At 40.2% G+C, this 22,396-nt stretch overlaps 2 protein-coding genes across 2 annotated transcripts; both read left to right on the forward strand.

Moving 5' to 3' along the window:
* Positions 1–1,182: 1,182 nt before the first annotated feature.
* On the forward strand, positions 1,183–3,057 carry MYF6 (myogenic factor 6). The gene is made up of 3 exons (XM_004053622.5): positions 1,183–1,787; positions 2,076–2,166; positions 2,395–3,057. Exons 1-3 carry the CDS (start codon positions 1,269–1,271, stop codon positions 2,511–2,513), a joined length of 729 nt encoding a protein of 242 aa, XP_004053670.1. The 5' UTR covers positions 1,183–1,268; the 3' UTR covers positions 2,514–3,057.
* Positions 3,058–10,477: 7,420 nt separating this feature from the next.
* MYF5 (myogenic factor 5) lies at positions 10,478–13,239 on the forward strand. Its single transcript, XM_004053623.4, has 3 exons — positions 10,478–11,130; positions 11,924–11,999; positions 12,427–13,239. The coding sequence occupies exons 1-3, from the start codon at positions 10,630–10,632 to the stop codon at positions 12,615–12,617; spliced, it is 768 nt and encodes a 255-aa protein (XP_004053671.1). The 5' UTR covers positions 10,478–10,629; the 3' UTR covers positions 12,618–13,239.
* Positions 13,240–22,396: the final 9,157 nt, after the last annotated feature.

The raw sequence follows: 22,396 nt of genomic DNA on the forward strand, positions 1-22,396 counted from the left end.
CAAGATCTAGTACTTACCCATGGATATATACATAGAAATTAACCTTGCTAGGACTTGATAGTTCTTTGGAATCTAGGGCCCCCGCACTTGACCTTCATATTGTACTGTCTCCCGAAGAACAATACATGTGTCTTGTGGACCATGGGCAAGCTGCAATTTAAAAAATGCTGTTTCCTTGCTCGTGCCTTGGTTGCTAACCTTTCTCACTTAAATCCTATCAAACAACTTATTTGGAGTCAATGGATAGTGAGAATGCAAAAGAAAAAGTGGTGAGCACACAGTGTGCAGAACTGGAATCATAAGAGAGGCACCTTGGAGGGGGCCACAAGTAAATGCTGAAATATCAAGTAGCTGTGGTGTGAGTCTTGTTTTCACTAAAACTATTTTTAAGGAGGAGTTACTACATGTATTGTAACCCCACCCTCTATCCCACTCCCTACCTCATATGTAATACTGCTCCACAAATGGAAGGGTACAGAATTCAGATCCTGGTTGCCCCTCTCCCCAAAGGAAAAAAAAAAAAGATAGTCAAGGACAGTCTCTGTGGAAGGACCCAGAGAATCATTTCATCCAGTATCATGGGATGTGAGCACCCTTCAGCAACCCCCTCCATTTCCCAAATCATCTTGCAGCCTTAGTAAAAGAGAGGAAAGAGATTTACCTGCTTCTATTGAGGTTGAAGCCTGAAAGTCATGTATAACCTTTGAAGCACTGAAATGGTTTTAATCACAGGAATAGCATCTTTTTGAGAGGCAGGAGAGAGAAAGGAGCTGAACCAGTCTGCAAATATTAACCCGGCTATTTTGGAGCAATGGCTATTGCCTTTGAAATCTTTCATCATGGGTCTATACTTAGAATTCAGATGAGGGCAGGGCGAGGGGAATAGGGCAATGTTAATCCCCAGTTGTTTTGAAGTTGTCTTGTAAGCAGGTTAGTATCTAAACTGCCCAAAATGGAAGGGTTCAATGCTTTAAGTTATGTGATTCTCTCTGTGTAACCTGGTCTGCACATAGATTGTCACAACATTCTGGGAGGTGACACTTCTCAGTTTTCTTTCAAACTAGATGTTCTAGAGAGCACTAGCTGCAATCACATTGGGAGACTGATGCTCCATGACAGCTAAAAGTTGGATTGAGTTTCAGGAGCTACTATATATAAAGCTGGGTCGACTTATGTCACTGCACTAATTAAATGCCATCTGGGTGGTTCCTCTGGGTTTTTGAGTCCATCACCCAGTTCAGATCGAGTCAGAGGCCAAGGAGGAGAACATGATGATGGACCTTTTTGAAACTGGCTCCTATTTCTTCTACTTGGATGGGGAAAATGTTACTCTGCAGCCATTAGAAGTGGCAGAAGGCTCTCCTTTGTATCCAGGGAGTGATGGTACCCTGTCCCCCTGCCAGGACCAAATGCCCCCGGAAGCGGGGAGCGACAGCAGCGGGGAGGAACATGTCCTGGCGCCCCCGGGCCTGCAGCCTCCACACTGCCCCGGCCAGTGTCTGATCTGGGCTTGCAAGACCTGCAAGAGAAAATCTGCCCCCACTGACCGGCGAAAAGCCGCCACTCTGCGCGAAAGGAGGAGGCTAAAGAAAATCAACGAGGCCTTCGAGGCACTGAAGCGGCGAACTGTGGCCAACCCCAACCAGAGGCTGCCCAAGGTGGAGATTCTGCGGAGCGCCATCAGCTATATTGAGCGGCTGCAGGACCTGCTGCACCGGCTGGATCAGCAGGAGAAGATGCAGGAGCTGGGGGTGGACCCCTTCAGCTACAGACCCAAACAAGAAAATGTAAGCCTAGATGCTGCCGCGGCAGGGAAATGCAAAGGCTGATTAAACGCCTTCCGCGGGGCCTTAACCTCCAGCTGCTTGGTCTTTTTTCCCTTCCCCCTTTCTCGCCCGCCCCTCCCGCTCCGTCTCTAATGAACCCCCAGTGACCCAAGAAGACCGGGTGCTTGCAATAGGCAGGAAATGCGTACCCGGCCCGAGGAAGCAGGAAAGCCGCCCCCCCCAACCCCACCCCAACCCCGGAACCGATGTTTCTTTCCTAATCTGCCGCTGCCTTGGTTTTCCCTCCAGCTTGAGGGTGCGGATTTCCTGCGCACCTGCAGCTCCCAGTGGCCAAGTGTTTCCGATCATTCCAGGGGGCTCGTGATAACGGCTAAGGAAGGTAAAGTAAAAGGGCTCTGGGCCGCACCAGAGAAAATCCGGGAGGTGGATAGGATGCTTGGGCCGAGAGGGCTCGAAGCGAGAGCAGGGACGCGCCCTGCGAAAAGGGCGCTCTTTGCGCGCAGGGACCAGGCCTTTCCTCGCTGCCAAAGCGGCCTCGCGCGGGGCGCGGAGCTGCTTCGTTTTCCTTCTTTGGGTGCTATGTTTGTGTGTTTGTTTTTTCGCTCAGGAGGAGCAAGTATTGATTCGTCAGCCTCGAGTAGCCTTCGATGCCTTTCTTCCATCGTGGACAGTATTTCCTCGGAGGAACGCAAACTCCCCTGCGTGGAGGAAGTGGTGGAGAAGTAACTGAGCCTGCGCTTGAGACCTTCTCCACGCAGCAGGAAGATCCCACCGACCCTTCCTGGCCTAATCCTTTAGATTAGGTCACATTACATTAACATTTAGGAACCCAGACCGAAAAGTTGGTGAAAGGGAAGGAGACACATTCACAAAGAAACGTTGCGAAAACTGTTGTGCACGCTCAAATGAAAAAGCCTTTCGGCTTTGGGCTTTTATTTTTTTGGAACTGCGAGTGGCTTAGGTCTAGCCTCATTTTGTTTTTGTTTGGTTGGTTTTATAATATATTAACTTTTATTACGGTGATCCTTTTGTGCCATGTTCAAAAGAAGTTCATTCCTGTCTAAAGTGGGAAAGTTGCATTTAATGTTAGGGGTATTTAATGTATTTTTGTAAATAGTTTAGCACTTTCTTTTTTTATGTAAACCTAAAATATATTTTAAATGTGGAATGATGTATATAAAATGTGCGAGGATCCTGGTATTGTAATATTAAAAAGAAGTTTCTATATGAACAAAGTTGGTCCTAATTTGATGGAACTGGAAAAATATGTTTGGAGGCATGTGTACAAAAATAAAGAGGAGCCATATTTTAATTTAGACACCACACAAGCCCATTTATTTGGGTGTTTCCTTACATGCCAATTGAAAGGAAATTTGGCTTTCCTTAGTCTGAATTAAACTGGATACTGTTCTCTCTCTCGTAGACCTCACACTTGTCATTGGAAGAGAATAGTGCCCAGAAGAAAAATGTCATTTTTCCTTTTATCAGCATCTTTTTCCGTCTGGTTTTACACTCCTATACCTGGAGATCTGGGTGAGATTTACTTACCCAAAGTTAACAATGGAATTTTCAATCTAGGAAAATATGGTTGCAAGAAATTACCACACCAAAACTGTGCTCATTTCCCAAAAAGATCTTCAGCGGATTTACCCCCAAACGGCCTTCCCTGTTAGCCTTCCCAGGCCGCTCTTGTCCTGAAGTGTGGATCTGGAGTTCCCGGGGCTGCATCCGGCATCCTCAGGGCCGGATCTCGGGCCCCCTCCCCAGTTTTCTTGAACTAGACTGGTCCCTAGCAGACTGGAATATCCTCAAGGCCTCGTTTGGCTTGGGTTTGTTTTCCATATACGAAAGATAAAAGAAATGGGAAATCTGTCTCTGGAGGTGGGGTGGGCTGCTTTGAAGGGAGGGCGGCTTCAAGTGAGGGAAGGTTTCAATGGTTGAGGGCAAAAGACAACAACAACACACATGCAACCTCTTAGCCGGGCCAAACAGCAAAGCCCCAAAGAGGCTAGAAGCCCCAGGAGCTCCTCACCATGCGGATTTTACAACGTGTGCCAGGTTTGTTTATCCTGTAACCTCAGGAAGAAACGACCACCAAGAAACACAGTGGGAAGTGAGGCAGATGAGAGGAGGAAGCCATTTCTTTTGAATTGCGACTTCTCTCTTAGATTCTGTAAGTGGCACCTTCACTCCCTTCCCCCACCCCTGAACTTCTACCTTTCCTCCTCCTCCCCAACAGCTAGTCTTCAGTTAGCAGATGTGAAAATCAAATCGGATTCAGTATTTCCCAGCCCACCCTTTCCTTCCTAACCCTCCAAAGGCTGGACCTTCTTGTTGCGCGCCTAAGTTCCAGATAGCACCACAGACAGTGCCCCCTGGAGGTACAGAGCTGTATCTTGCCCCTTTTTCCTTTCAGAAACGAAGGCCTCTTCCTGGCGATAATAGTCACTGCGTTTTCTGAGTATATGGGAAATTCAGATTTCTTCTGAAACAAATTTAAAATGCAGAAAGGTTCATAGTGGAAGCTGACATTGACATACAATCTCTTTTAAAGGTTTGGGAGAGGTAGGCGGGAGATTTAGCTGAGCCTGTGTGGGGCTGGCTACCTAGATGGAATCCAGGCTGCCCCTGTCTAGGGCTAGTCACTGCTCATTCTTAGTCCCGTTTCCTCCTGAGGTTGTGAAGATTCACTGAGATAACACATGTGAGGTGCTTAGCCAAAATGGCACAAAATAAACACTAGATGCCAGCTCTCTTCTTCATTAGTCAATTCAAAGACCCTTTTCTTCCATCAAAAGCCATAGTTTCTTCAGCCTTTCCTTGCTCTGGCTGGGGAAAATATTGACAACAATGAGAACAAAAGCAACATAAATGAGCCATTCTTAGTATTTAAATATTAACTCATAATCCTACAACAGATGAGAGAGGTACTGCTATTACTTTTACTTTACAGAAGATCCTTGGAACAGAGTTTCCTGCACTTGGTTAAGTACTGCATAGAGCCAGGATTCAGAGCCAGGCAATTATCAGTGGATTCAAGCCTATGTTCTTAACCATCATGCTCTGTGAAACAGATGCCTTCGAACATTGGCAATTTCTTTCTTTCCTCCTTTTTTTTTTCTTTTTAAGGGGTGATGTGTCCCTGTTGCCCAGGCTTGAACTCCTGGATTCAAGTGATCCTCCAGCCTCAGCCTTTCAGGTAGCTGGGACTACAGGCCCATTCCACTGAGCCCAGCTTGCCTTGGGAAATTAATAAGCAACATTTTATGGTCTGGGGAAAAATTTGGCTCTCCTTGGCATTTGTTTTCCAAAAGCTCTCTCTCAAGAGTGGCTAGCTACTGAACTCCAAATTAGAGCAGTAACTTAAAAAAATAAGTGGTAAAGCATTTCAAATTATCCAACCAAAACATGTGTGAATATGTCTGGGTAGTGTCTATGCCCATTAATTATGCTTATTAGATGCCCATCATTTTCTCCCTGAGAATCAATAGGGATTTTCCCCAAATTGTATATATGCACACTTCTATTTTTAAAATTCAAATTTATTATGCAACACAAAATAATGTAACTGATTAGGTGAACTCATTTAATTTATAATTTAGCCTATACTTACAGTAAGATCTGTGTTATAAATGGCTCAACAGCAGAATGCTTTTATTAATTCATGGACTTTACTTGTTGATGGATTTTATTCATTCTTTGCAAGCCAAATCCTCTCTATCTCTCTCAGCTGGGTAACTTGAGAAATTGTTTGGAATAAGTTTGCCTATAGAAGTCTCTTCATTAAATAGAGCAAATATTTCCCAAAGACTTCATGTGACCTCCACTGCTACAGATGACATGTTAGGCTTTCCAGTGAAATCCTTGGTGTGTTTGCAATTAAAATGTTTTTGTTTGATATTAATGATGATAATCTTTACTGAGGCCAAAGCCAAAATAAACAGGGCTGTGGAAGCAGATAATCAAGACATAATAACTTGGTAAAGATAAGCAATTTGGGATTAAATTCAAGCCTCTTTCCAGAGGCAGGTATAAAGTTATCAAGTACAAAATAATGAGTGATTTTCTTTATTATATTACTACAGAAATAATTTGCAGAAAATCAAATGCCAGCTTTCATACTAATTTTAATACCTGGATCACTGAATTCCAAGCCTGAAGACTGGAAATCCTCTTAGGTCTAACAGTCTCATTTATTTTTCTTCAAAATCTTGCATTTGTTTTGGGAGTGGAGGGAGTGCTGGAATTTAGGGTTTGCAACTACTTCTGAAACTAGCAGAGAAATCTTGAGATGCTGAAAGTGATCTCTATCCTTATTAAGACTTTTTTTTTTACTAAAGTTAGAATTTACCCAGTTGTGTTTTTCTTCTAGTAATATTTTATCCCATTTTGTCATTTCAAAATCGCTCTCCCACAACACCATAGCTGGAATTTTTTTTGACATTTTTGTTTAAGCTTTGAATATCTAATTGCCTAATCCAATGCATTGATAAATTATCAATAACATAGTATTTTCTCAAAGAGCCAAACCACCAAGCTATTTCTCTGACAGGCCCCTCCAGTCACTCCCTTAAACTATTACACTTATAAAAGATGATCCTCCATCATAGAGGTTTCACTCTGAAAAAAGCAATTTTTTTGCAAGCCTAGTTCAGAGTCAGTCTGAGATGGAATGGCTATGCCATGTGCTGGAACAAAGATAACGCTGTAAGAACTGGCTACTTTCTGTACTCTCAAGGCTGCTAAATGTCCTTACTTAGGCCTTTGATCTCTCCTGGAAGTCCTCTAATTCAAGCAGAGGCCAATGTCTTCCTCAGCTGTCTTCACAAATTCTTCCAGCAGCTCTGGCAGGTACTAATGTGTTTACTTAGGTGTGCCTGATTCCCAGAGCTAATAGCAATTTGCAATTGTTGAGCACATTGTGAAGTCATCTATAATATAAAAAATATCAAGAACAACTCCCTTAGTCCAGGAGTTGATAAGGATCTGCAGGCAGGGGCAGAAGTGAATTGGAATGAATGTATCCTTCTATATGTATTTGGTTTCTCCCTCCAAGAAAAGCGTAAGAATTTTCAATAATGCAGAAAGCCTAGGGTGGGCAAAATTTACTAGAAGAAGAAGGTATGAGCATCATTTTGCTGGTGTGATCTGTCCATCAATATTAGTGTGTTGCCATAATGCTTAAACTAACACAGGTTTCACTTAAAAAAAAAGTTGATGTTACTTAAAGGTCATTGCAATTAGAACCTGGTTATAATTCTAAATTGTAAGAAAATCAAAGGTATTTATTTTTTCAGAATATAAAATGAAATAAATAAATAAATAAATAAATACTTCACCAGAGCCTTAGTGGGTATCCATTTATAGCACCAGAGATGACTGGGTTTTCTTCACCTCATCTACCTATGGTTAGACTTTCCTAGCAGACAGTGTTGGAGTGTCATTGCTAATAACCTGTTTACATATGAAATAAATGTGCATTTTATCCGCAAGCAAGAAATCCACTTCTTTGCAGAAATAGTGGAAAACTTATTTTCATTCTTTGTGTGAGGAGCAAAAGCCAATCTAGTCCGACTTTGAGTACAAAAGGGTGCCCTGAGTAGATCTTTTCAGAGCCATTTTAAAAACTTTTCCCATGCTTCCCTGGCCAACCCACTCAAAAAAAAAAAAAATGCTTTTCTCTATGTTGCTCACCCAGTTCTTTATTCTTCCCCTTCCAGGTCTCCCCTGGGAAAAGAGCAGGGAGACCGCTCCTGAATTGGGACACTGTAGCCATCTTTGTGGTGCTGGCTGCCTACTGTCTTAGCATATTGCCTTTCTCTCTCTCTCTCTCTCTCTCTCTTTTTCTTCTCTCGCTCCTGACAGCGTTTTAAAAGTTTTGTCTTATTTCTTTTTACTTTGGTACTCTGAGATCCTATTTTCAGCACTTGCGTCCCAAGAGCTCTCAAGTCCGGACCCTGTTCTCCTGCTAGCAAGTCCCATTAAGCCGCCGGGCGCTTGTGTTTTCTCGGCTTCTTTAGTTCCACTCGCTCGCGGCACTCTGGTAACTTTGTTTTGAGATCACCTTACCAGAGACAGCTCTAACCTCTGAGAACTACCCTTACTGACAGAGGCTCCTGAGTGACGGCGTCTTCCCAGGCACAGGAGCCAGGGAAAGATGTTGAGTAGCCAGCTTTTGCGAGTTTCTGCTCTGGAGCCCTAAGGAAGCGCACGGAGCCTAAATTAATTGAAGAAGAAAACAAACAAAATCACCTCTAGGAGTAGGAACTATAATGACAGGATGTCTAGTTTCCAATCCTGTGTGACCTTGGGGCAAATAACCTAGTCCCTGGAGCTCGAGTTTACTTTCTTTCTACAATGGGCCCAATAATAGCTCCCACAGGGTGGTTTGGAGTATTAATTGTTAAGTTAATCTAAGGAAAGCGTTGAGAACAGTGCGGGGCAAATAGAAAATTCTCAATAATTGTTAGTTAAAAATATTTCACGCTGAGGGGCTTGAGTACAAATCACGTTAAGTGCTTTCAGAAACTAGCTGAAAGATGAGCAGAAGCGTAACCTCTAACTTTCACTCAGACTTTAAAGACCAAGTTTATTTGTGTCCAAAGCACAAGTCCGAGCTAATTTGTGGACTCCACAGCCAAAAAAATAAAAAAGTGGTCATATGGCTGCTAATAGAAACTGTGGGACTTGGCTGAGAATTCCTGGGGGAGGATATCTACCCACTATTGTATTTCAGAGGTAGCAATGTGCTTTGCATTTGCTGTGCATTTGAATGTTTCCACCAGCGTGGATGGCATCTTAGTTTCCACCTGGGTTCTTCTTGAACTTGCCTCTTTTTATCTGGCGTAGCCCTGGATACCGTATTCATTTCAAAGGCATAGACTTGTTAATAGCCCTAAAAAAGGTGCAGATGGATTTCCCACTGCTCAGATGATTAAGCAGCCCATTGGTGGGAGAGGGAACCTGATTTTCAGGAGAGATCTTTTTCTTAGAGATGACAGGACAGAAGAGAGGAGACAGCAATGGTGTGGCTAGCAAACCTTAGTGACTGACAGTGTCACTCTCCCACCTCTGGTTTTCAAGGTCTTCACTTTAGAGAGATCGCACCCTGAAAAGGTTGTTACTTCTCTGGCCCCTGGAGATGCTGGATCAATGAACCAGTGTTGCTTTAAGAAAATAATACTGAAAAAAAGAAGTACAAAGTTCCATTCACTGAAAGAAATAATAATAATAATAGGAAGGAAAACTCCCTCCTCCTCCCAATAACTTCGGAGCCACCATATTTATTGAACTGGGTTACCCTAGATTGAGTTGAGAACACTCCTGCTTCTTTCAACGGGGCCACAAGACCTAGTCCAAAACCCCAAGACTAATTGTGTAGACCTTAAGTAATTGCTTTTCCTAAATATAAACAGCACCTCCCCAACCCAAATAACCTGAAAGTGGATTAAGGTTGGAGGAGGATTGGTAAAAGCTGATTAATAGATTCATTCTCACTTAAATGACAACCCTCCCCTCTTGCCTTCTATCCATCGAAGTTCTAAAGACCCTGCTGTGATTGCTTTTCTGGAAGGCTTTTGTCACTGAAGTGTGTGAAGTTACTCCTGGTTTGAGGAGTTGGAAATTTTACACGAGTCAAGGATTGCAGTGGCGGCAGCTGGGACGCATCTGTAACGGTGTTAGTTTCCCTGAAAGCAGAAAATTAGCAACCCCAAAGCCCAGCTTGGCTGTTTAGTCTGTAGAAATGACAGGGCGGAGCAGAAAGAGAGGGAGAAAGGAGACTCACCCCTGGAAAGGGAGTTTGCCGTCGAAAACTGGGCTTCTTCTATTGGAAATCTTAGAGACACTTTCAGTGCAGGTCTTTGGCCTGCTCAGGATCTAGGGAAGGCCTGGCACAAAGGAGAAGGTGCTCAACAAATACGTACAGAAGGGGAAAATGAAGGAAGCAAGAACGGGAGGAATGTTCCTGGTCACCTGGCCCTCCTGTGCCCCACCTCCTTTTAGATGAGCAGACATACAGGGAGAACTCAGAGCAAGCCCAGTCATGGGAAAAGGAACCTCCCTCCCTACCCTCAATAAGGTAGAGCCTAGAATAAATGACAATCTGAGCAAAACTTTACTCATCTGAAGCTATACAAAATAGATTTTGAAAGGCAAACCCTGTATTCACTCCAAGATTGAAAATGCCACTTCAAGTTTTTAGTAACCGTTATTCAATCCAATTACTGGAAAAAATTTTCGAGATAATTAAAGTTCACGAAAAAGAGAAACAAACACCCCCAAATCAGGAGATTCCTCACGCCCAGGATTGGGAGGGCAGGTCAGCTCTTGGTGCCAGCTGAAAGGGATTTCTATTTATTACCACTATTTTAAAATGTGTGTCCAATTGCAAAAAGTTGGACTGCCTTCGTCACTTTTGTGTGAAACACTCCTTAAGTGATCCCTTGTTTTAGCTTATCTAGAGAGTGCAAATGAGCAGGTTGGGGACCCACTGCCGCCCCAGCAGAAATGCAGTAAAACCATTAGCGTCAAAAGGGGCAGTACACAGCAGATTGTCTGTAGAGGAAACGCGGAGGTTTGTCCAGACAGCCCCCGCGGGGGTTGCGGTGGGATATGCTAATAGTGCCTGGCCACTGGGGCCGGCCTCCCTCCCGAAAGAATATATAAAGAACCCCAACCCCAGCTTGTCTACCCAGGCCAACAGGCGTCTGCCCTTGTTAATTACCGGAGCGACAGACCAGGGAGCTCCGCCCGGGATTTGCCCGTCGGCGGAGTCGCCAGGCTCCCGTTTCTCCCCATCCCTCTTGCTGCCGTCCAGGTGCACCGCCTGCCTCTCAGCAGGATGGACGTGATGGATGGCTGCCAGTTCTCACCTTCTGAGTACTTCTACGACGGCTCCTGCATACCGTCCCCCGAGGGTGAATTTGGGGACGAGTTTGTGCCGCGAGTGGCTGCCTTCGGAGCGCACAAAGCAGAGCTGCAGGGCTCAGACGAGGACGAGCACGTGCGAGCGCCTACCGGCCACCACCAGGCTGGTCACTGCCTCATGTGGGCCTGCAAAGCCTGCAAGAGGAAGTCCACCACCATGGATCGGCGGAAGGCAGCCACTATGCGCGAGCGGAGGCGCCTGAAGAAGGTCAACCAGGCTTTCGAAACCCTCAAGAGGTGTACCACGACCAACCCCAACCAGAGGCTGCCCAAGGTGGAGATCCTCAGGAATGCCATCCGCTACATCGAGAGCCTGCAGGAGTTGCTGAGAGAGCAGGTGGAGAACTACTATAGCCTGCCGGGACAGAGCTGCTCGGAGCCCACCAGCCCCACCTCCAACTGCTCTGATGGCATGGTAAGCAGTAGATCTGGTACCTGCTAGGCTACCCTAATCTTTTCTAAAGTCCTTACACCTCATTTAACCTGGTGTGGTGGGGAGAGTGGGGTGGAGGCAGATGCTGAGTTGCTTTAAAAGAAGAGAGGGGTCCACATTTAGAAAGACTCCCCAAACCGCTGCTGAACAAGATTTTAGTTTAACTTTCTAGCAGGTTCTAGGTGTACACTGTAATCGAGTGGTGACATGGAAGATGGGTGGCTGTGAATGATCACTCAGATGTTTTCTCCATTCCTGAATTTATTTTCAAAATATGCCATCTGTGGATCATGCCCTACACTAATATCTAAAGGCACCGTTTCTAACTTAATGAGGAAATGGAAAGAAATACCCACACGGCCCCAGTTCCTGCTCCAATGAGGCCTGGCTGAAAGATGTTGATGCATTCTTTTTAGAGGGCGTTTGCTCCAAGGCTGCCAGGTTTTAATGTGTTTTTGCCCTGGGAAAGTGTTCTTTCCCTGAATTAGTGTGGCTTTCTTCTACTCCAATCCATTTTGCATGGTTAACCCAATGCACATTGCTGCTGAATTCCACCCCCTCTTCCCTTTGCTGCTGCTCTCCTCTTCTTCAAGCACAGAGATTGACCTCAGTGCCCTGGGAATTTGGAGAGGGCTAGCCCTTCCTAAATCAAGGCAGTGAAGGTGATTGACAGTGTTCGGTTACAGAGCTGGTGGGCAAGCACAGCCTCACCGTTGGTCAGAACATCTTTTGCCAAGACCTGAAAACAAACTTTGTTGTGTGTCTTGTATTATAGCCCGAATGTAACAGTCCTGTCTGGTCCAGAAAGAGCAGTACTTTTGACAGCATCTACTATCCTGATGTATCAAATGGTAAGAATTGATAACTTCACAGGAGTTTAAAGACCAGTTCAACCTAACAATTCAGCCTATAAAATTCTGTTCTTCCTGATAGTATTGGGGAAGGGAGAATGGAAGTGATGGTTCTTATAGGGAGGCTTTGGTAAAGCAAAATAAACACATCTTCTGCTCCAAATCCCCCTAGCAGACACGCACGCACACATGCATACACACATGCACACACACTGTTGCTTGAAATATTATCAGGGGGCTTCCCCACTCCCCACCTCTACCCCTCAGGAATTGCCAGATATTTGCTGCAAATTTCTATGTTAGGCTTTCTGTGACCACCTGACCTCTGGGTGTCAGAGGAGCTGACCTACAATTTAAGGAGCAACATAAGCAAATCTGTCTATCTTGGGCTAATTATTTTTTAATGCTTTTCTCCTTGTATCCTTAGTATATGCCACAGATAAAAACTCCTTATCCAGCTTGGATTGCTTATCCAACATAGTGGACCGGATCACCTCCTCAGAGCAACCTGGGTTGCCTCTCCAGGATCTGGCTTCTCTCTCTCCAGTTGCCAGCACCGATTCACAGCCTGCAACTCCAGGGGCTTCTAGTTCCAGGCTTATCTATCATGTGCTATGAACTAATTTTCTGGTCTATATGACTTCTTCCAGGAGGGCCTAATACACAGGAAGAAGAAGGCTTCAAAAAGTCCCAAACCAAGACAACATGTATATAAAGATTTCTTTTCAGTTGTAAATTTGTAAAGATTACCTTGCCACTTTATAAGAAAGTGTATTTAACTAAAAAGTCATCATTGCAAATAATACTTTCTTCTTCTTTATTATTCTTTGCTTAGATATTAATACATAGTTCCAGTAATACTATTTCTGATAGGGGGCCATTGACTGAGGGTAGCTTGTTGCAATGCTTAACTTATATATACATATATATATATATTATAAATATTGCTCATCAAAATGTCTCTGGTGTTTAGAGCTTTATTTTTTTCTTTAAAACATTAAAACAGCTAAGAATCAGTTAAATGGAATTTTAAATATATTTAACTATTTCTTTTCTCTTTAATCCTTTAGTTATATTGTATTAAATAAAAATATAATACTGCCTAATGTATATATTTTGATCTTTTCTTGTAAGAAATGTATCTTTTAAATGTAAGCACAAAATAGTACTTTGTGGATCATTTCAAGATATAATAAATTTTGGAAATTCCACCATAAATAAAATTTTTTACTACAAGAAATATTTTGGCTCATGATCTTTTAAAATAACACCCCAATGGAATTACTGTTCATTGACACGAAATCTTTACATGTGAGCTGAAAATACTTAAACAGTTGGCTTTTCAGATAAGTCTGAATATTTACCATTCTCATGTACCCAGTTTAGGTCCTGTTGATGTCACAAATGAAAATGTCATATTTTCATTTTAAATATATTTCAAGTGAACCTGCTAAATGAAACTTTTCCTTTATCTTAGAACTGTACCATATACTATCAAGTCGTTTGTGTGTGAAGGGAAGATAGAGGTTATTCAGGACAATAACACATGCTTTTTTAAAAAAGACTATACAACATCACATCATTTTAATACCTATAGTACAATAGAAGGCATGAGTTAAGTCATATTTACTTTTACTACCTGCCTGAAAATATCTTGATAATATATACTAATATTGTCAATAAAATATTTAAAGGTATTGGGCTGATTTTTTTTATATTGCTAGAGTGCCAACATAAGAAAACTTACACAAATTATACTGAAGTGAGACAGACTTGAGTTTTCTTCCTTCTTTTTACAGCCTTTTAAATTTTATTGTATTAATCATATCATGTATGCGTGTGTGTGCATGTGTGTACGTAAAACAGACTTGTCTCATATTCATCACCCTAAATCTCCTCTAGAAAGAACCGATATGAAAAAATTGAACAATTAAGTGGAAAATTAGGTTGAGACAATGATTGGGATAATTCTCACAAGTTTACCATTGAGAGAGATTTTAAAAAGAGATCCTTAAAGTATCTAAAGTAGCTATTCACAGAGAACGAATATTGATAATTGTTTAATCCTCTTATATGTACATTGATTTAAAATTCCTAAGGATTTGTGGTTACATACATTAATTAAAAAAAAGCATACAGACTCTTTACTAGAGCTTGGCAATGCTACTGTTCTCAGGAAGGTTTCTCTTTCTCTCTGGTGTGATTTGCTCAAGCTTATGCAGTCCTGAAGCTTAAAGGAATGGGAATCATTCCATAAGGGAGGGATAAGGGCTGAGTTAAACAATATTATGGCCACTGTCACTCTGTTAGCATCACGGCCTGACAGGGAACGCTGACTTTTAGCACACAGATATAAGTCTTTACTCATGATTTCAGAGTGTGAGGATTTTACATGAAAAGAATTCAAGAGGGCATGATAGAGATTTGTGTATATGTCCAACATAAGTCTGGGTTATCCACTTTTGTTAGAAACTGTTCTAGGTACATTTTCTCCTTTTGATACTTCTATGGAGACATTGGAGATTTGTTTTTAATAGGATCAGACAGGAAAAAAATTCAAATATTGGTTTAGTTTTTTAAACTTCAGTTTTTAAACACATTACCATATTTTGTTTCATTTAATATAATTAAGCAGAAAATATGAAATTTTGGGTTCAAATGAATGAAAATTAAACTTTTTCAAATCAAATCTCAATTGCTTTATAACTTTGCAAGCATACCTAATATTCTCAATGAATATGATAATGATAATTCGAAGTAGCTAGAGCCTTTTCAGTGGTCTGGATATAATACAAGGGGTGGTTAATGTACAATTTAAAACAATATTCTCCATGCCATGTTGCTCAATTAATCTCATTTTCAATGTACCAACATTGAAGGCTGATGTCTGCTCAGCACAACACAGCATTTGAAGTCATACATACTTCTTTTTAGACAAGGGACCTTTGGAAATTGGTTTTCCAGTGGTTCAGATCCAGAGAGGTCTTATTTTCTTTTAAAAAGCAGGGAAAAAAAAAGAAATGGAACTCACAAAAAGATCGAAGTAAGGATGGGATTTTGTCATCTATAAATCTCCTGCAGTGAACACTTGGGTTTCTGAGTTTGTATTAGCCCACTTCACCTCAGCTGGTGGAAAACATGCAGCAAACCAACAGTCAGATTTCTAAGAGCAACTAGGACAATATTCCCTTCCCCGTCTGCAAGCGTGATGGGGAAGAGGTTTTCAGGAAGTGAGAGTCAAAAGAGCCTCCTTTCCTCTCATGGCTGCAAAATGCATGTTTCCTGAGTTATATATGAAAACCGAGTCCAGCGAAGTTATGGAAATTTGTGTGTGTTATGAGGATGCAAGTCGTTATATATATACAGGTGTGGTGTCTTGATTGTCCTTATTTTCTTCTCCTTTGAAAGATGCAAGTTACATAAAATTAGTAGCCATATTCTACCCATAAATTCCCCTTCAAGATGGCATTCTTAGGAACACTTAATCTGAGAGTGGTATTTCCTGAAATTCTCTCTTTGGAGTTATAACAGTTACTAGATTAAACTGGTAATTTAATTCTCTGACTTGCAGAAGTGGTATTTCTGGAAATGATATTAGAGTACGGCTATTTGTAACTTCAGAAAAACCCTGCTTGAATGGCAAAGTGCTCCTGAAAATATCACCACTGAATGTTCCTACATTGTCACAAAAAGCACAGGATATCACATTTATTTCCTTTAAGAATTTTAATTGTATATATTTTAGTTGACTAGTGAGTTGGTTTATGATAAAATCATAAATAGTGAACACCAAAATTATTGTAGGGTCAAAATATTATGAAAATAATCCTTTGTATAGGGGAGATTAGCCAAATCTTATCTCTGTTTATGGTACAAATTAACTTCATTACAGATTAATCAGAAAATAGCGATACAGCAGCAACTGGCAAATATTGAGTGCTGTGCTTATCATTATGCAAATAAGAAAACTGAGGTTTAAGGGGTTTAATAATTTGCCCAAGACATAGCTGGCTATTTGGGCTTCTTTACATGTGTTCCAGAAGGCTCAGGCAAAAGTTAGAAGTCTTCTTATGATGTAGCATTGGAAGTGCCAGAACATTATTCCTACTACATTCTTCTGGTCAAGCAAGTTACTAAGGCCAGCCCAGAATCCAAAAGAAGCAAATTAAACTCTATTTTTCAGGGAAGGAAATAGCAGTAAATTTGCATACATAGTTAATACTACCACAATGACTACTATATACTTGCTGTCTTTATTTCCTCACCTTTTATCCATTCCACTGACTGTAATCAGGCTTCTGCCTTTATGACTGTCCATGATCACTGGTAACCTTCAAACCAGTGGACTGTTCCAGTCCTGGGTGAAGCTTATCCCTATAGGCGTGATGTCTTTCCTGATATTCAGTCCTATATATCCAACTGTCTTCTTAAAGTCTCTCATAAGTCTCAATGGCACTTCCAACTCAATGTATTCCAAATTAAACTCATCATCTTTCCCTTCTCTCCCTACTTCTAAACCTGGCTCACTTACAGTGTTGACACTCTCCATGAATGACCTTACCAGTTATTTAAACATGAAATTTAGGACATATTCCTGGTATCTCAATCTCTCTTACTCTCTTGTCTAATTCATTACAAAATCCTATGAGTTTACTCTTTACCCTTAATTCAAACTATGGCTATCTCATTTCAGGGATATCATAAGATCCTGTTAACCTGTCCCTCCATAATTACTTTAAATCTTCCACTACTGGTGATGGCATCCATATTTTTCTGTGGAGACTGTTCCTTTCCTCTTTTCAGTTCATGTTGTTCAGGTGGGATTCACAGTACCACCTGGCTCTAGAAGAGTGAGCAAGTCATTCTTCTCTTACCATGAGTATATCCTCTTCCTTGACCATAATTATTGTTTCATGGATTCACATGTGACCCAAGTTGTTTAGTAAGTGTCCATCCTGGGATATTTGTTGGAACTACAGAGAAAAGGAGGTTCTCTTTCTGCTGGGGTGATAATATATGAGATTTTTTTATCTTATGTATCAGGCTGCCAGCTGTCATCTCACCCCCAAAAAAGTAGATCCTGCCTAAAAATAAAGCAATACAGTAGAAAGCAGAACTGTGATGCAGATATTCCTGAAAACATCATTGAGCATCCAGATCCCCAAATGCTTGAATATCTGCTCTTGGCTACACTTTACAATTTAGGAGCCGACACATGGTCTTTTTTCTGAAACCAGTGTGAGTGGGAATTTTGTTAACTGAAACAGAAATAATCTTGTATAATACCACTCTTTGATCTCTTCTGCCTATTACAGCTAGAGCAATTGTCTCAGAATATTCATCTGATTATGTCAACCATTCTGTTTTCCCTCCCAGCTTATTGCATGCAGGGTAACAAAACAGCAGACTCATTAACATGACCCTCAAAGTTTTGTGTGTCAGTCTCCTATCCACCTCTCTAGCATTATCTCTTTCTTGTCGAGTCTCTACTCTCTCCACTCCAGCCACAGAAATGACTTTTATCAGTCATCATATTCCCTTTTGCCAAAGAGGTTTTATATATTCCATTATCTCTGTCTGAAACCTCTTCTCCCCTCTACTTCACCTGGTCAATACCCACCCATCTTTTAAACTGCAGCTCAGGCATCAATCTAAGGCAAGTTTTCCCTGAACTCTCATACAGTATCAGGTACTCTTAGTCTATGCTCTCAAAGTACCATGTATCTTTTCTCTGTGTTATGTCTCATCATTGAAATTATGTATTAATTTTTGTGATGATTAACATTTGTTTCCTCCTCTATGAAAGCAACAGGACCTGTTCTTTTCCAACCCTGTTGTCCCCTGGATTATAGTAGGAAATATTTACAGTTATGCATACATACATATAATATATATATGTATATGTTCTCCTGCTATAGTAGGATAGATTGTGTGTGTGTATATATGTGTATGTATGTATATATATAAAATAAATGAACTGACATTTCTGAAGCATTTGTTGTTGTGGAATGTACTTTCTTTTTTCAAAAATCTTCATAGGATTCCTTAACATCATTTTCTATTTTTCTACTGGTTCTCTTAGTTTTCTGCTTTATGTTAATTTCTTGCACTGACTTCTGTTACTCTGATCAATTGTTATACGTTTGTTTCTTAGGTTTCTGTTATGTGGACACCTCTCTTTTTGGTCTGCTGTAGTCCTTTCAATTCCCATAGCTTCACCTCCTATCTGTCTTTTATTGTAGAGATGTTTCTACTGTTGCCTCATTAATACTCTCTTCTTAAGGAAGCTACCCCACATGCAGCTTCTGTTTGGCCTGACTGGTCTTTTAAATAACAGTTAATCAGTGAAGAATAGGCACCTGACCTGAGGGCAACCAATATATAGACTAAGCAATATTTATGAACCGCATAGTTTAATTCAAATATGTGCTTTGAGATAAACAGACTTTTTTCACAAACAGAGAAATAAATCATCGGTTAACAATGAGAATTAAATTGGAAAGTCATGATACGGATGGGCCTAGAGAGATTAGGATGGGTCATACACAGGCTGAAATTACAGGGGAATAGAAGAGGCCAATGGAGAGTAGTGTAAGGTATATTCAGAGACAGAATAGGGCATAGTACCCACTAAATGCCTACTATTGTCCTACTGAGGACTTGGGTAAAAGCTGAGGTTAAATCCCAGCTTTACCACTAATTAGCTGAGGGAACTTAGGTAAGTTGCTTAAATTCTCAAAAGCTGTTTCTCATTTATAAATGTGGATAATAGACCATAATAGAATATAAATCACAGGAATTGTGAGTATTGCATGAGATAAAACATATAAAATGCTTAGCCTAGGGACTAATACATAACAAATATTTATCAAATAGTAATTCAAAAAGGAAAATATAATGGGTTGAGGCTTAGAATAAAGACTCACAAACTCCTCATGTGGGACTCTTTGGAACTATCTTGATTCTCAAAATATCTTCCAGCTTTAGTAGCTATGGGCTCAAGTGGTTCCTTTTATTACTCCTCATGTCTCCTATTTATGAAATAGCTTGAGTGGATCTGCAACTAAAAGAATCACATTAAAACATCTTCCAAATGCTCATCTGCAGGTTTCTCTACAGAGGGCCATTCATATTTTTAAATGGCCAACTAAACATTTCCCCCTTGGTGTCAATCTCAATATGGACAGAACTGAATTCTTCTTCTTATTCTACACATTTTATTTCATCGCGTGGCATCATTTGATGAAAGTTTTGGAGTTATTTTAGATTCCTCCCTTTCCTCAAAGCAATTAATTTAGTTTGCTGGGAACATAAGGCAAAAGGGAATTGTAAAGGTAATAGTAGTAGTAGCAATAGAAACAAAACTGTATTTCTTCAGGAAGCATGATATTTCACACTGTAACATTTGTAAAATCAGCCTGGGTTTTATGGTTTTTGCCTACATTTAATGAAATAGGACTTCTCTTTTAGGCAAAAAGTTGTTTCAAGTTGAACCTCTTATGATCAATGGGATTTTAGAGTCAAGGAAATGTGGTATTAAGATTAAGAAAAGAAATTTATAAAGGACAGTTATTAAATATTTCTTTTTTTACTAGAAACTGGGTTTGACACGTATTACTAATGTTGATCACTGGTTGATTAGAAAACTACCTCCATTCATAGAGTGACTACTATGACCTGGAAGTGTTTTTGGGTCTGATACGCATTATATATAAGCAAGCATAAAAACAGCTCAGGTAATTGGGTATTACTGACTCCAGGCTATTGCAGAGTAAGGGGTTACACATAGAGAGTGTGTGTAACATGATCAAATACAAGTGGGGTTCTTATAACACTCCTATTACAGCTCTATGCAGACACGAAAGTTCAGTGGAAACCTGAGGCAAGGCAAGTATTTTGAGCAAATAACTAAGATTTTGAAAAGGGTGTTTTAGTATTCTGGTGTTTTGGAATGAGGAGAGAATAGAGTCAGAAGGACTAATTAAGAGGATTTTGTAGTAGCCCATACATAAGGTGATGTTCTACATCCCTCGCTGAGTTGTACTACACAAGGGGGGTGCTCAATGAAAGTTGATGACTGATTGAACCACTGAGGTTCTGTCTGCCTGATGCCAGACATCTGGATATAAAGATTAAAATCCAGTCATCCAGATGTTAAGGTTACATGATATGTCACCATCAAACATTTAGAAACTTTTAACTGATTGACTGCCTTTTTTACTTTTCATCCAGATAAACAGCATTGAATTAACTCATCTGAGCATGTACCAATTACTATTCTTTTTTTTTTCTTTTAACTAGGGAATGGTTAATCAGGTTGGCAATACTGATGAGTCACTAAAAAAGGAATGGTGGCATAACAAACAGGTAAATATGAAAATAAGCAAGAACAAGTAAATAATGAAGAAAGTGAAAGCTTCATCTTATCAGAGATGCATTTTAAAGACTCTTTATTGTGGCTTCTCTTCTTTACAGATAAAAAATTTTCATCGGGTTGAGTGTTTCAACATTACAGCATTATACTTCTCTATGTAACTATTGTGTTTTCACATCAAAGCTAACTCTGAAAATATTTCACAGGCAATTAAATGTTAACACTTTCCTTCTGTTAACACTTTGTGTGCTCCGTTAAAATGTGATATAAAAAGTGAAGAACTGTAATCGCGTATTCAGGTCACTAAAAGTAAATATTATTCTACTAAAGAACTATATTGTATGAATGATGTGTTTTAAGAATCCCAATTTTGATAAAACCATAGTGTTATAATCAAGTAATGGTGATAATGTAAAATAAATACATCTTTTTTTTTTTTTAATTGAGTTGAGGTCTCACCCTGTTGCCCAGGCTGGAGTGCAGTGGCATGATCATGGCTCACTGCAGCCTCCACCTCCTGCACTCAAGCGATCTTCCCACCTCAGCCTCCTGCGTAGCTGAGACCACAGGTCCATGTCACCATGCCCGGCTAATATCTTTGTTTTTGAAAAATGAATCCCCAAATTAAAGTATATATAATTTGAAAATAAGATCATTAATTTATCATTGAAGATAATGCTTTTTATTCAAACCAATTCTATGTCCAGATACTAAACTGACTTGTTAAGTGACAGTTCAAGTAAAACAACTAACTGGTTGTTTTGTATGCATGATGATAAAGAGATTGACTGTTTGGGGTTGGATATTTTTTTTCTTGAAGAAATTACTGATTTTAAAGTTACTCTTTGTAATCATTTGTTTTTTTTTTTTATTATCTGAATAGGGATAATCAGAGCTGGGAAGATGAGCTATCTACACAGGGAAGTGACAAGGAGAATTGAGATGATTTCTTGGGTCGCTAAACCCAAAACTCCATTAACTTTAGTTAGTAACACATTTTGGAGGCAGAATTAGTTTGTGGCTAAAGAATATTAAGAGTATGGTTTTATATGTTTGCTTTTTTTTCTATTAGTTTATGCATTCCCTGAATGCAGAACTGGTCCCTCAATCCCTAGTACTTTGTCTTGATTCAGACACAAAAACGGTATAAAATAAATGTTAATTGAATAAATTTTTGTATTGTCATATAAATTTATACACATGAGTAAGATCTCTGTAGGAGGAATTTAAATTTCTTTCCATCTATACATGTAGATCAGAAAAGCCATCCTGTTTTAAATGTTATAATCTCTTTCAGAAAGACAGGATATACGATATGAGTAGTCCCATACAAATTTAGAATGAATTCAATATTAAAAAATGAATACCTTCTGCAAGGACGGCATCATTACAATCACAGACTTAATAATAGAGTTAGAAATAGTTGCATTAGAAAGTTTGCGAACAATTGAACGGCAGAAGTATTTTTTTAAATAAAGTTACATGAGGAATTTTGAAAGTCTTTCAGGCTTGCTAAGTTGGAGGGATAAATAGTCTTTAACATTGACATATTGCCAACTCAGGGCATCTAAAAGCCCTTTTTAAATTACATATAAACAAAAATCATTTCACCCACCTCTGGGCTGGAATGTGACAGCTGCTTAAAGTAAGCATAGCAACACTACACAACAATGTCAAACAGGATGAATGGCTTAACTAATCAAAAATAGAGCATCAAAGTAAAACTGCTCAAATTAGATTTCTGGCCAGGACAGAAAGGTTAACTGTTCTGTACTGGTATAAAGTCCTTACGATCCTTGATGACTGCAGGATTCATGTCAGTATTGCCAATCAAATTCAAGATGTGATTTGACAACTTAAGAGTTTTTTAATATCACACTGGGGACTTTTTATGGTCTTTCGATCCAACATGAAGAATCTAGAAAGCAATACTTATGATAGCTAAGAGAATAAGCTTTGAAGAGTGACCCTGGTCAAGTCACAAGTTCTTGTTTTATAAATTAACCAATCTACTTTCCCTCCT

This window comes from Gorilla gorilla, chromosome 10 (genome assembly GCF_029281585.2).
Source record: "Gorilla gorilla gorilla isolate KB3781 chromosome 10, NHGRI_mGorGor1-v2.1_pri, whole genome shotgun sequence".
Classification (NCBI taxonomy): domain Eukaryota; kingdom Metazoa; phylum Chordata; class Mammalia; order Primates; family Hominidae; genus Gorilla; species Gorilla gorilla.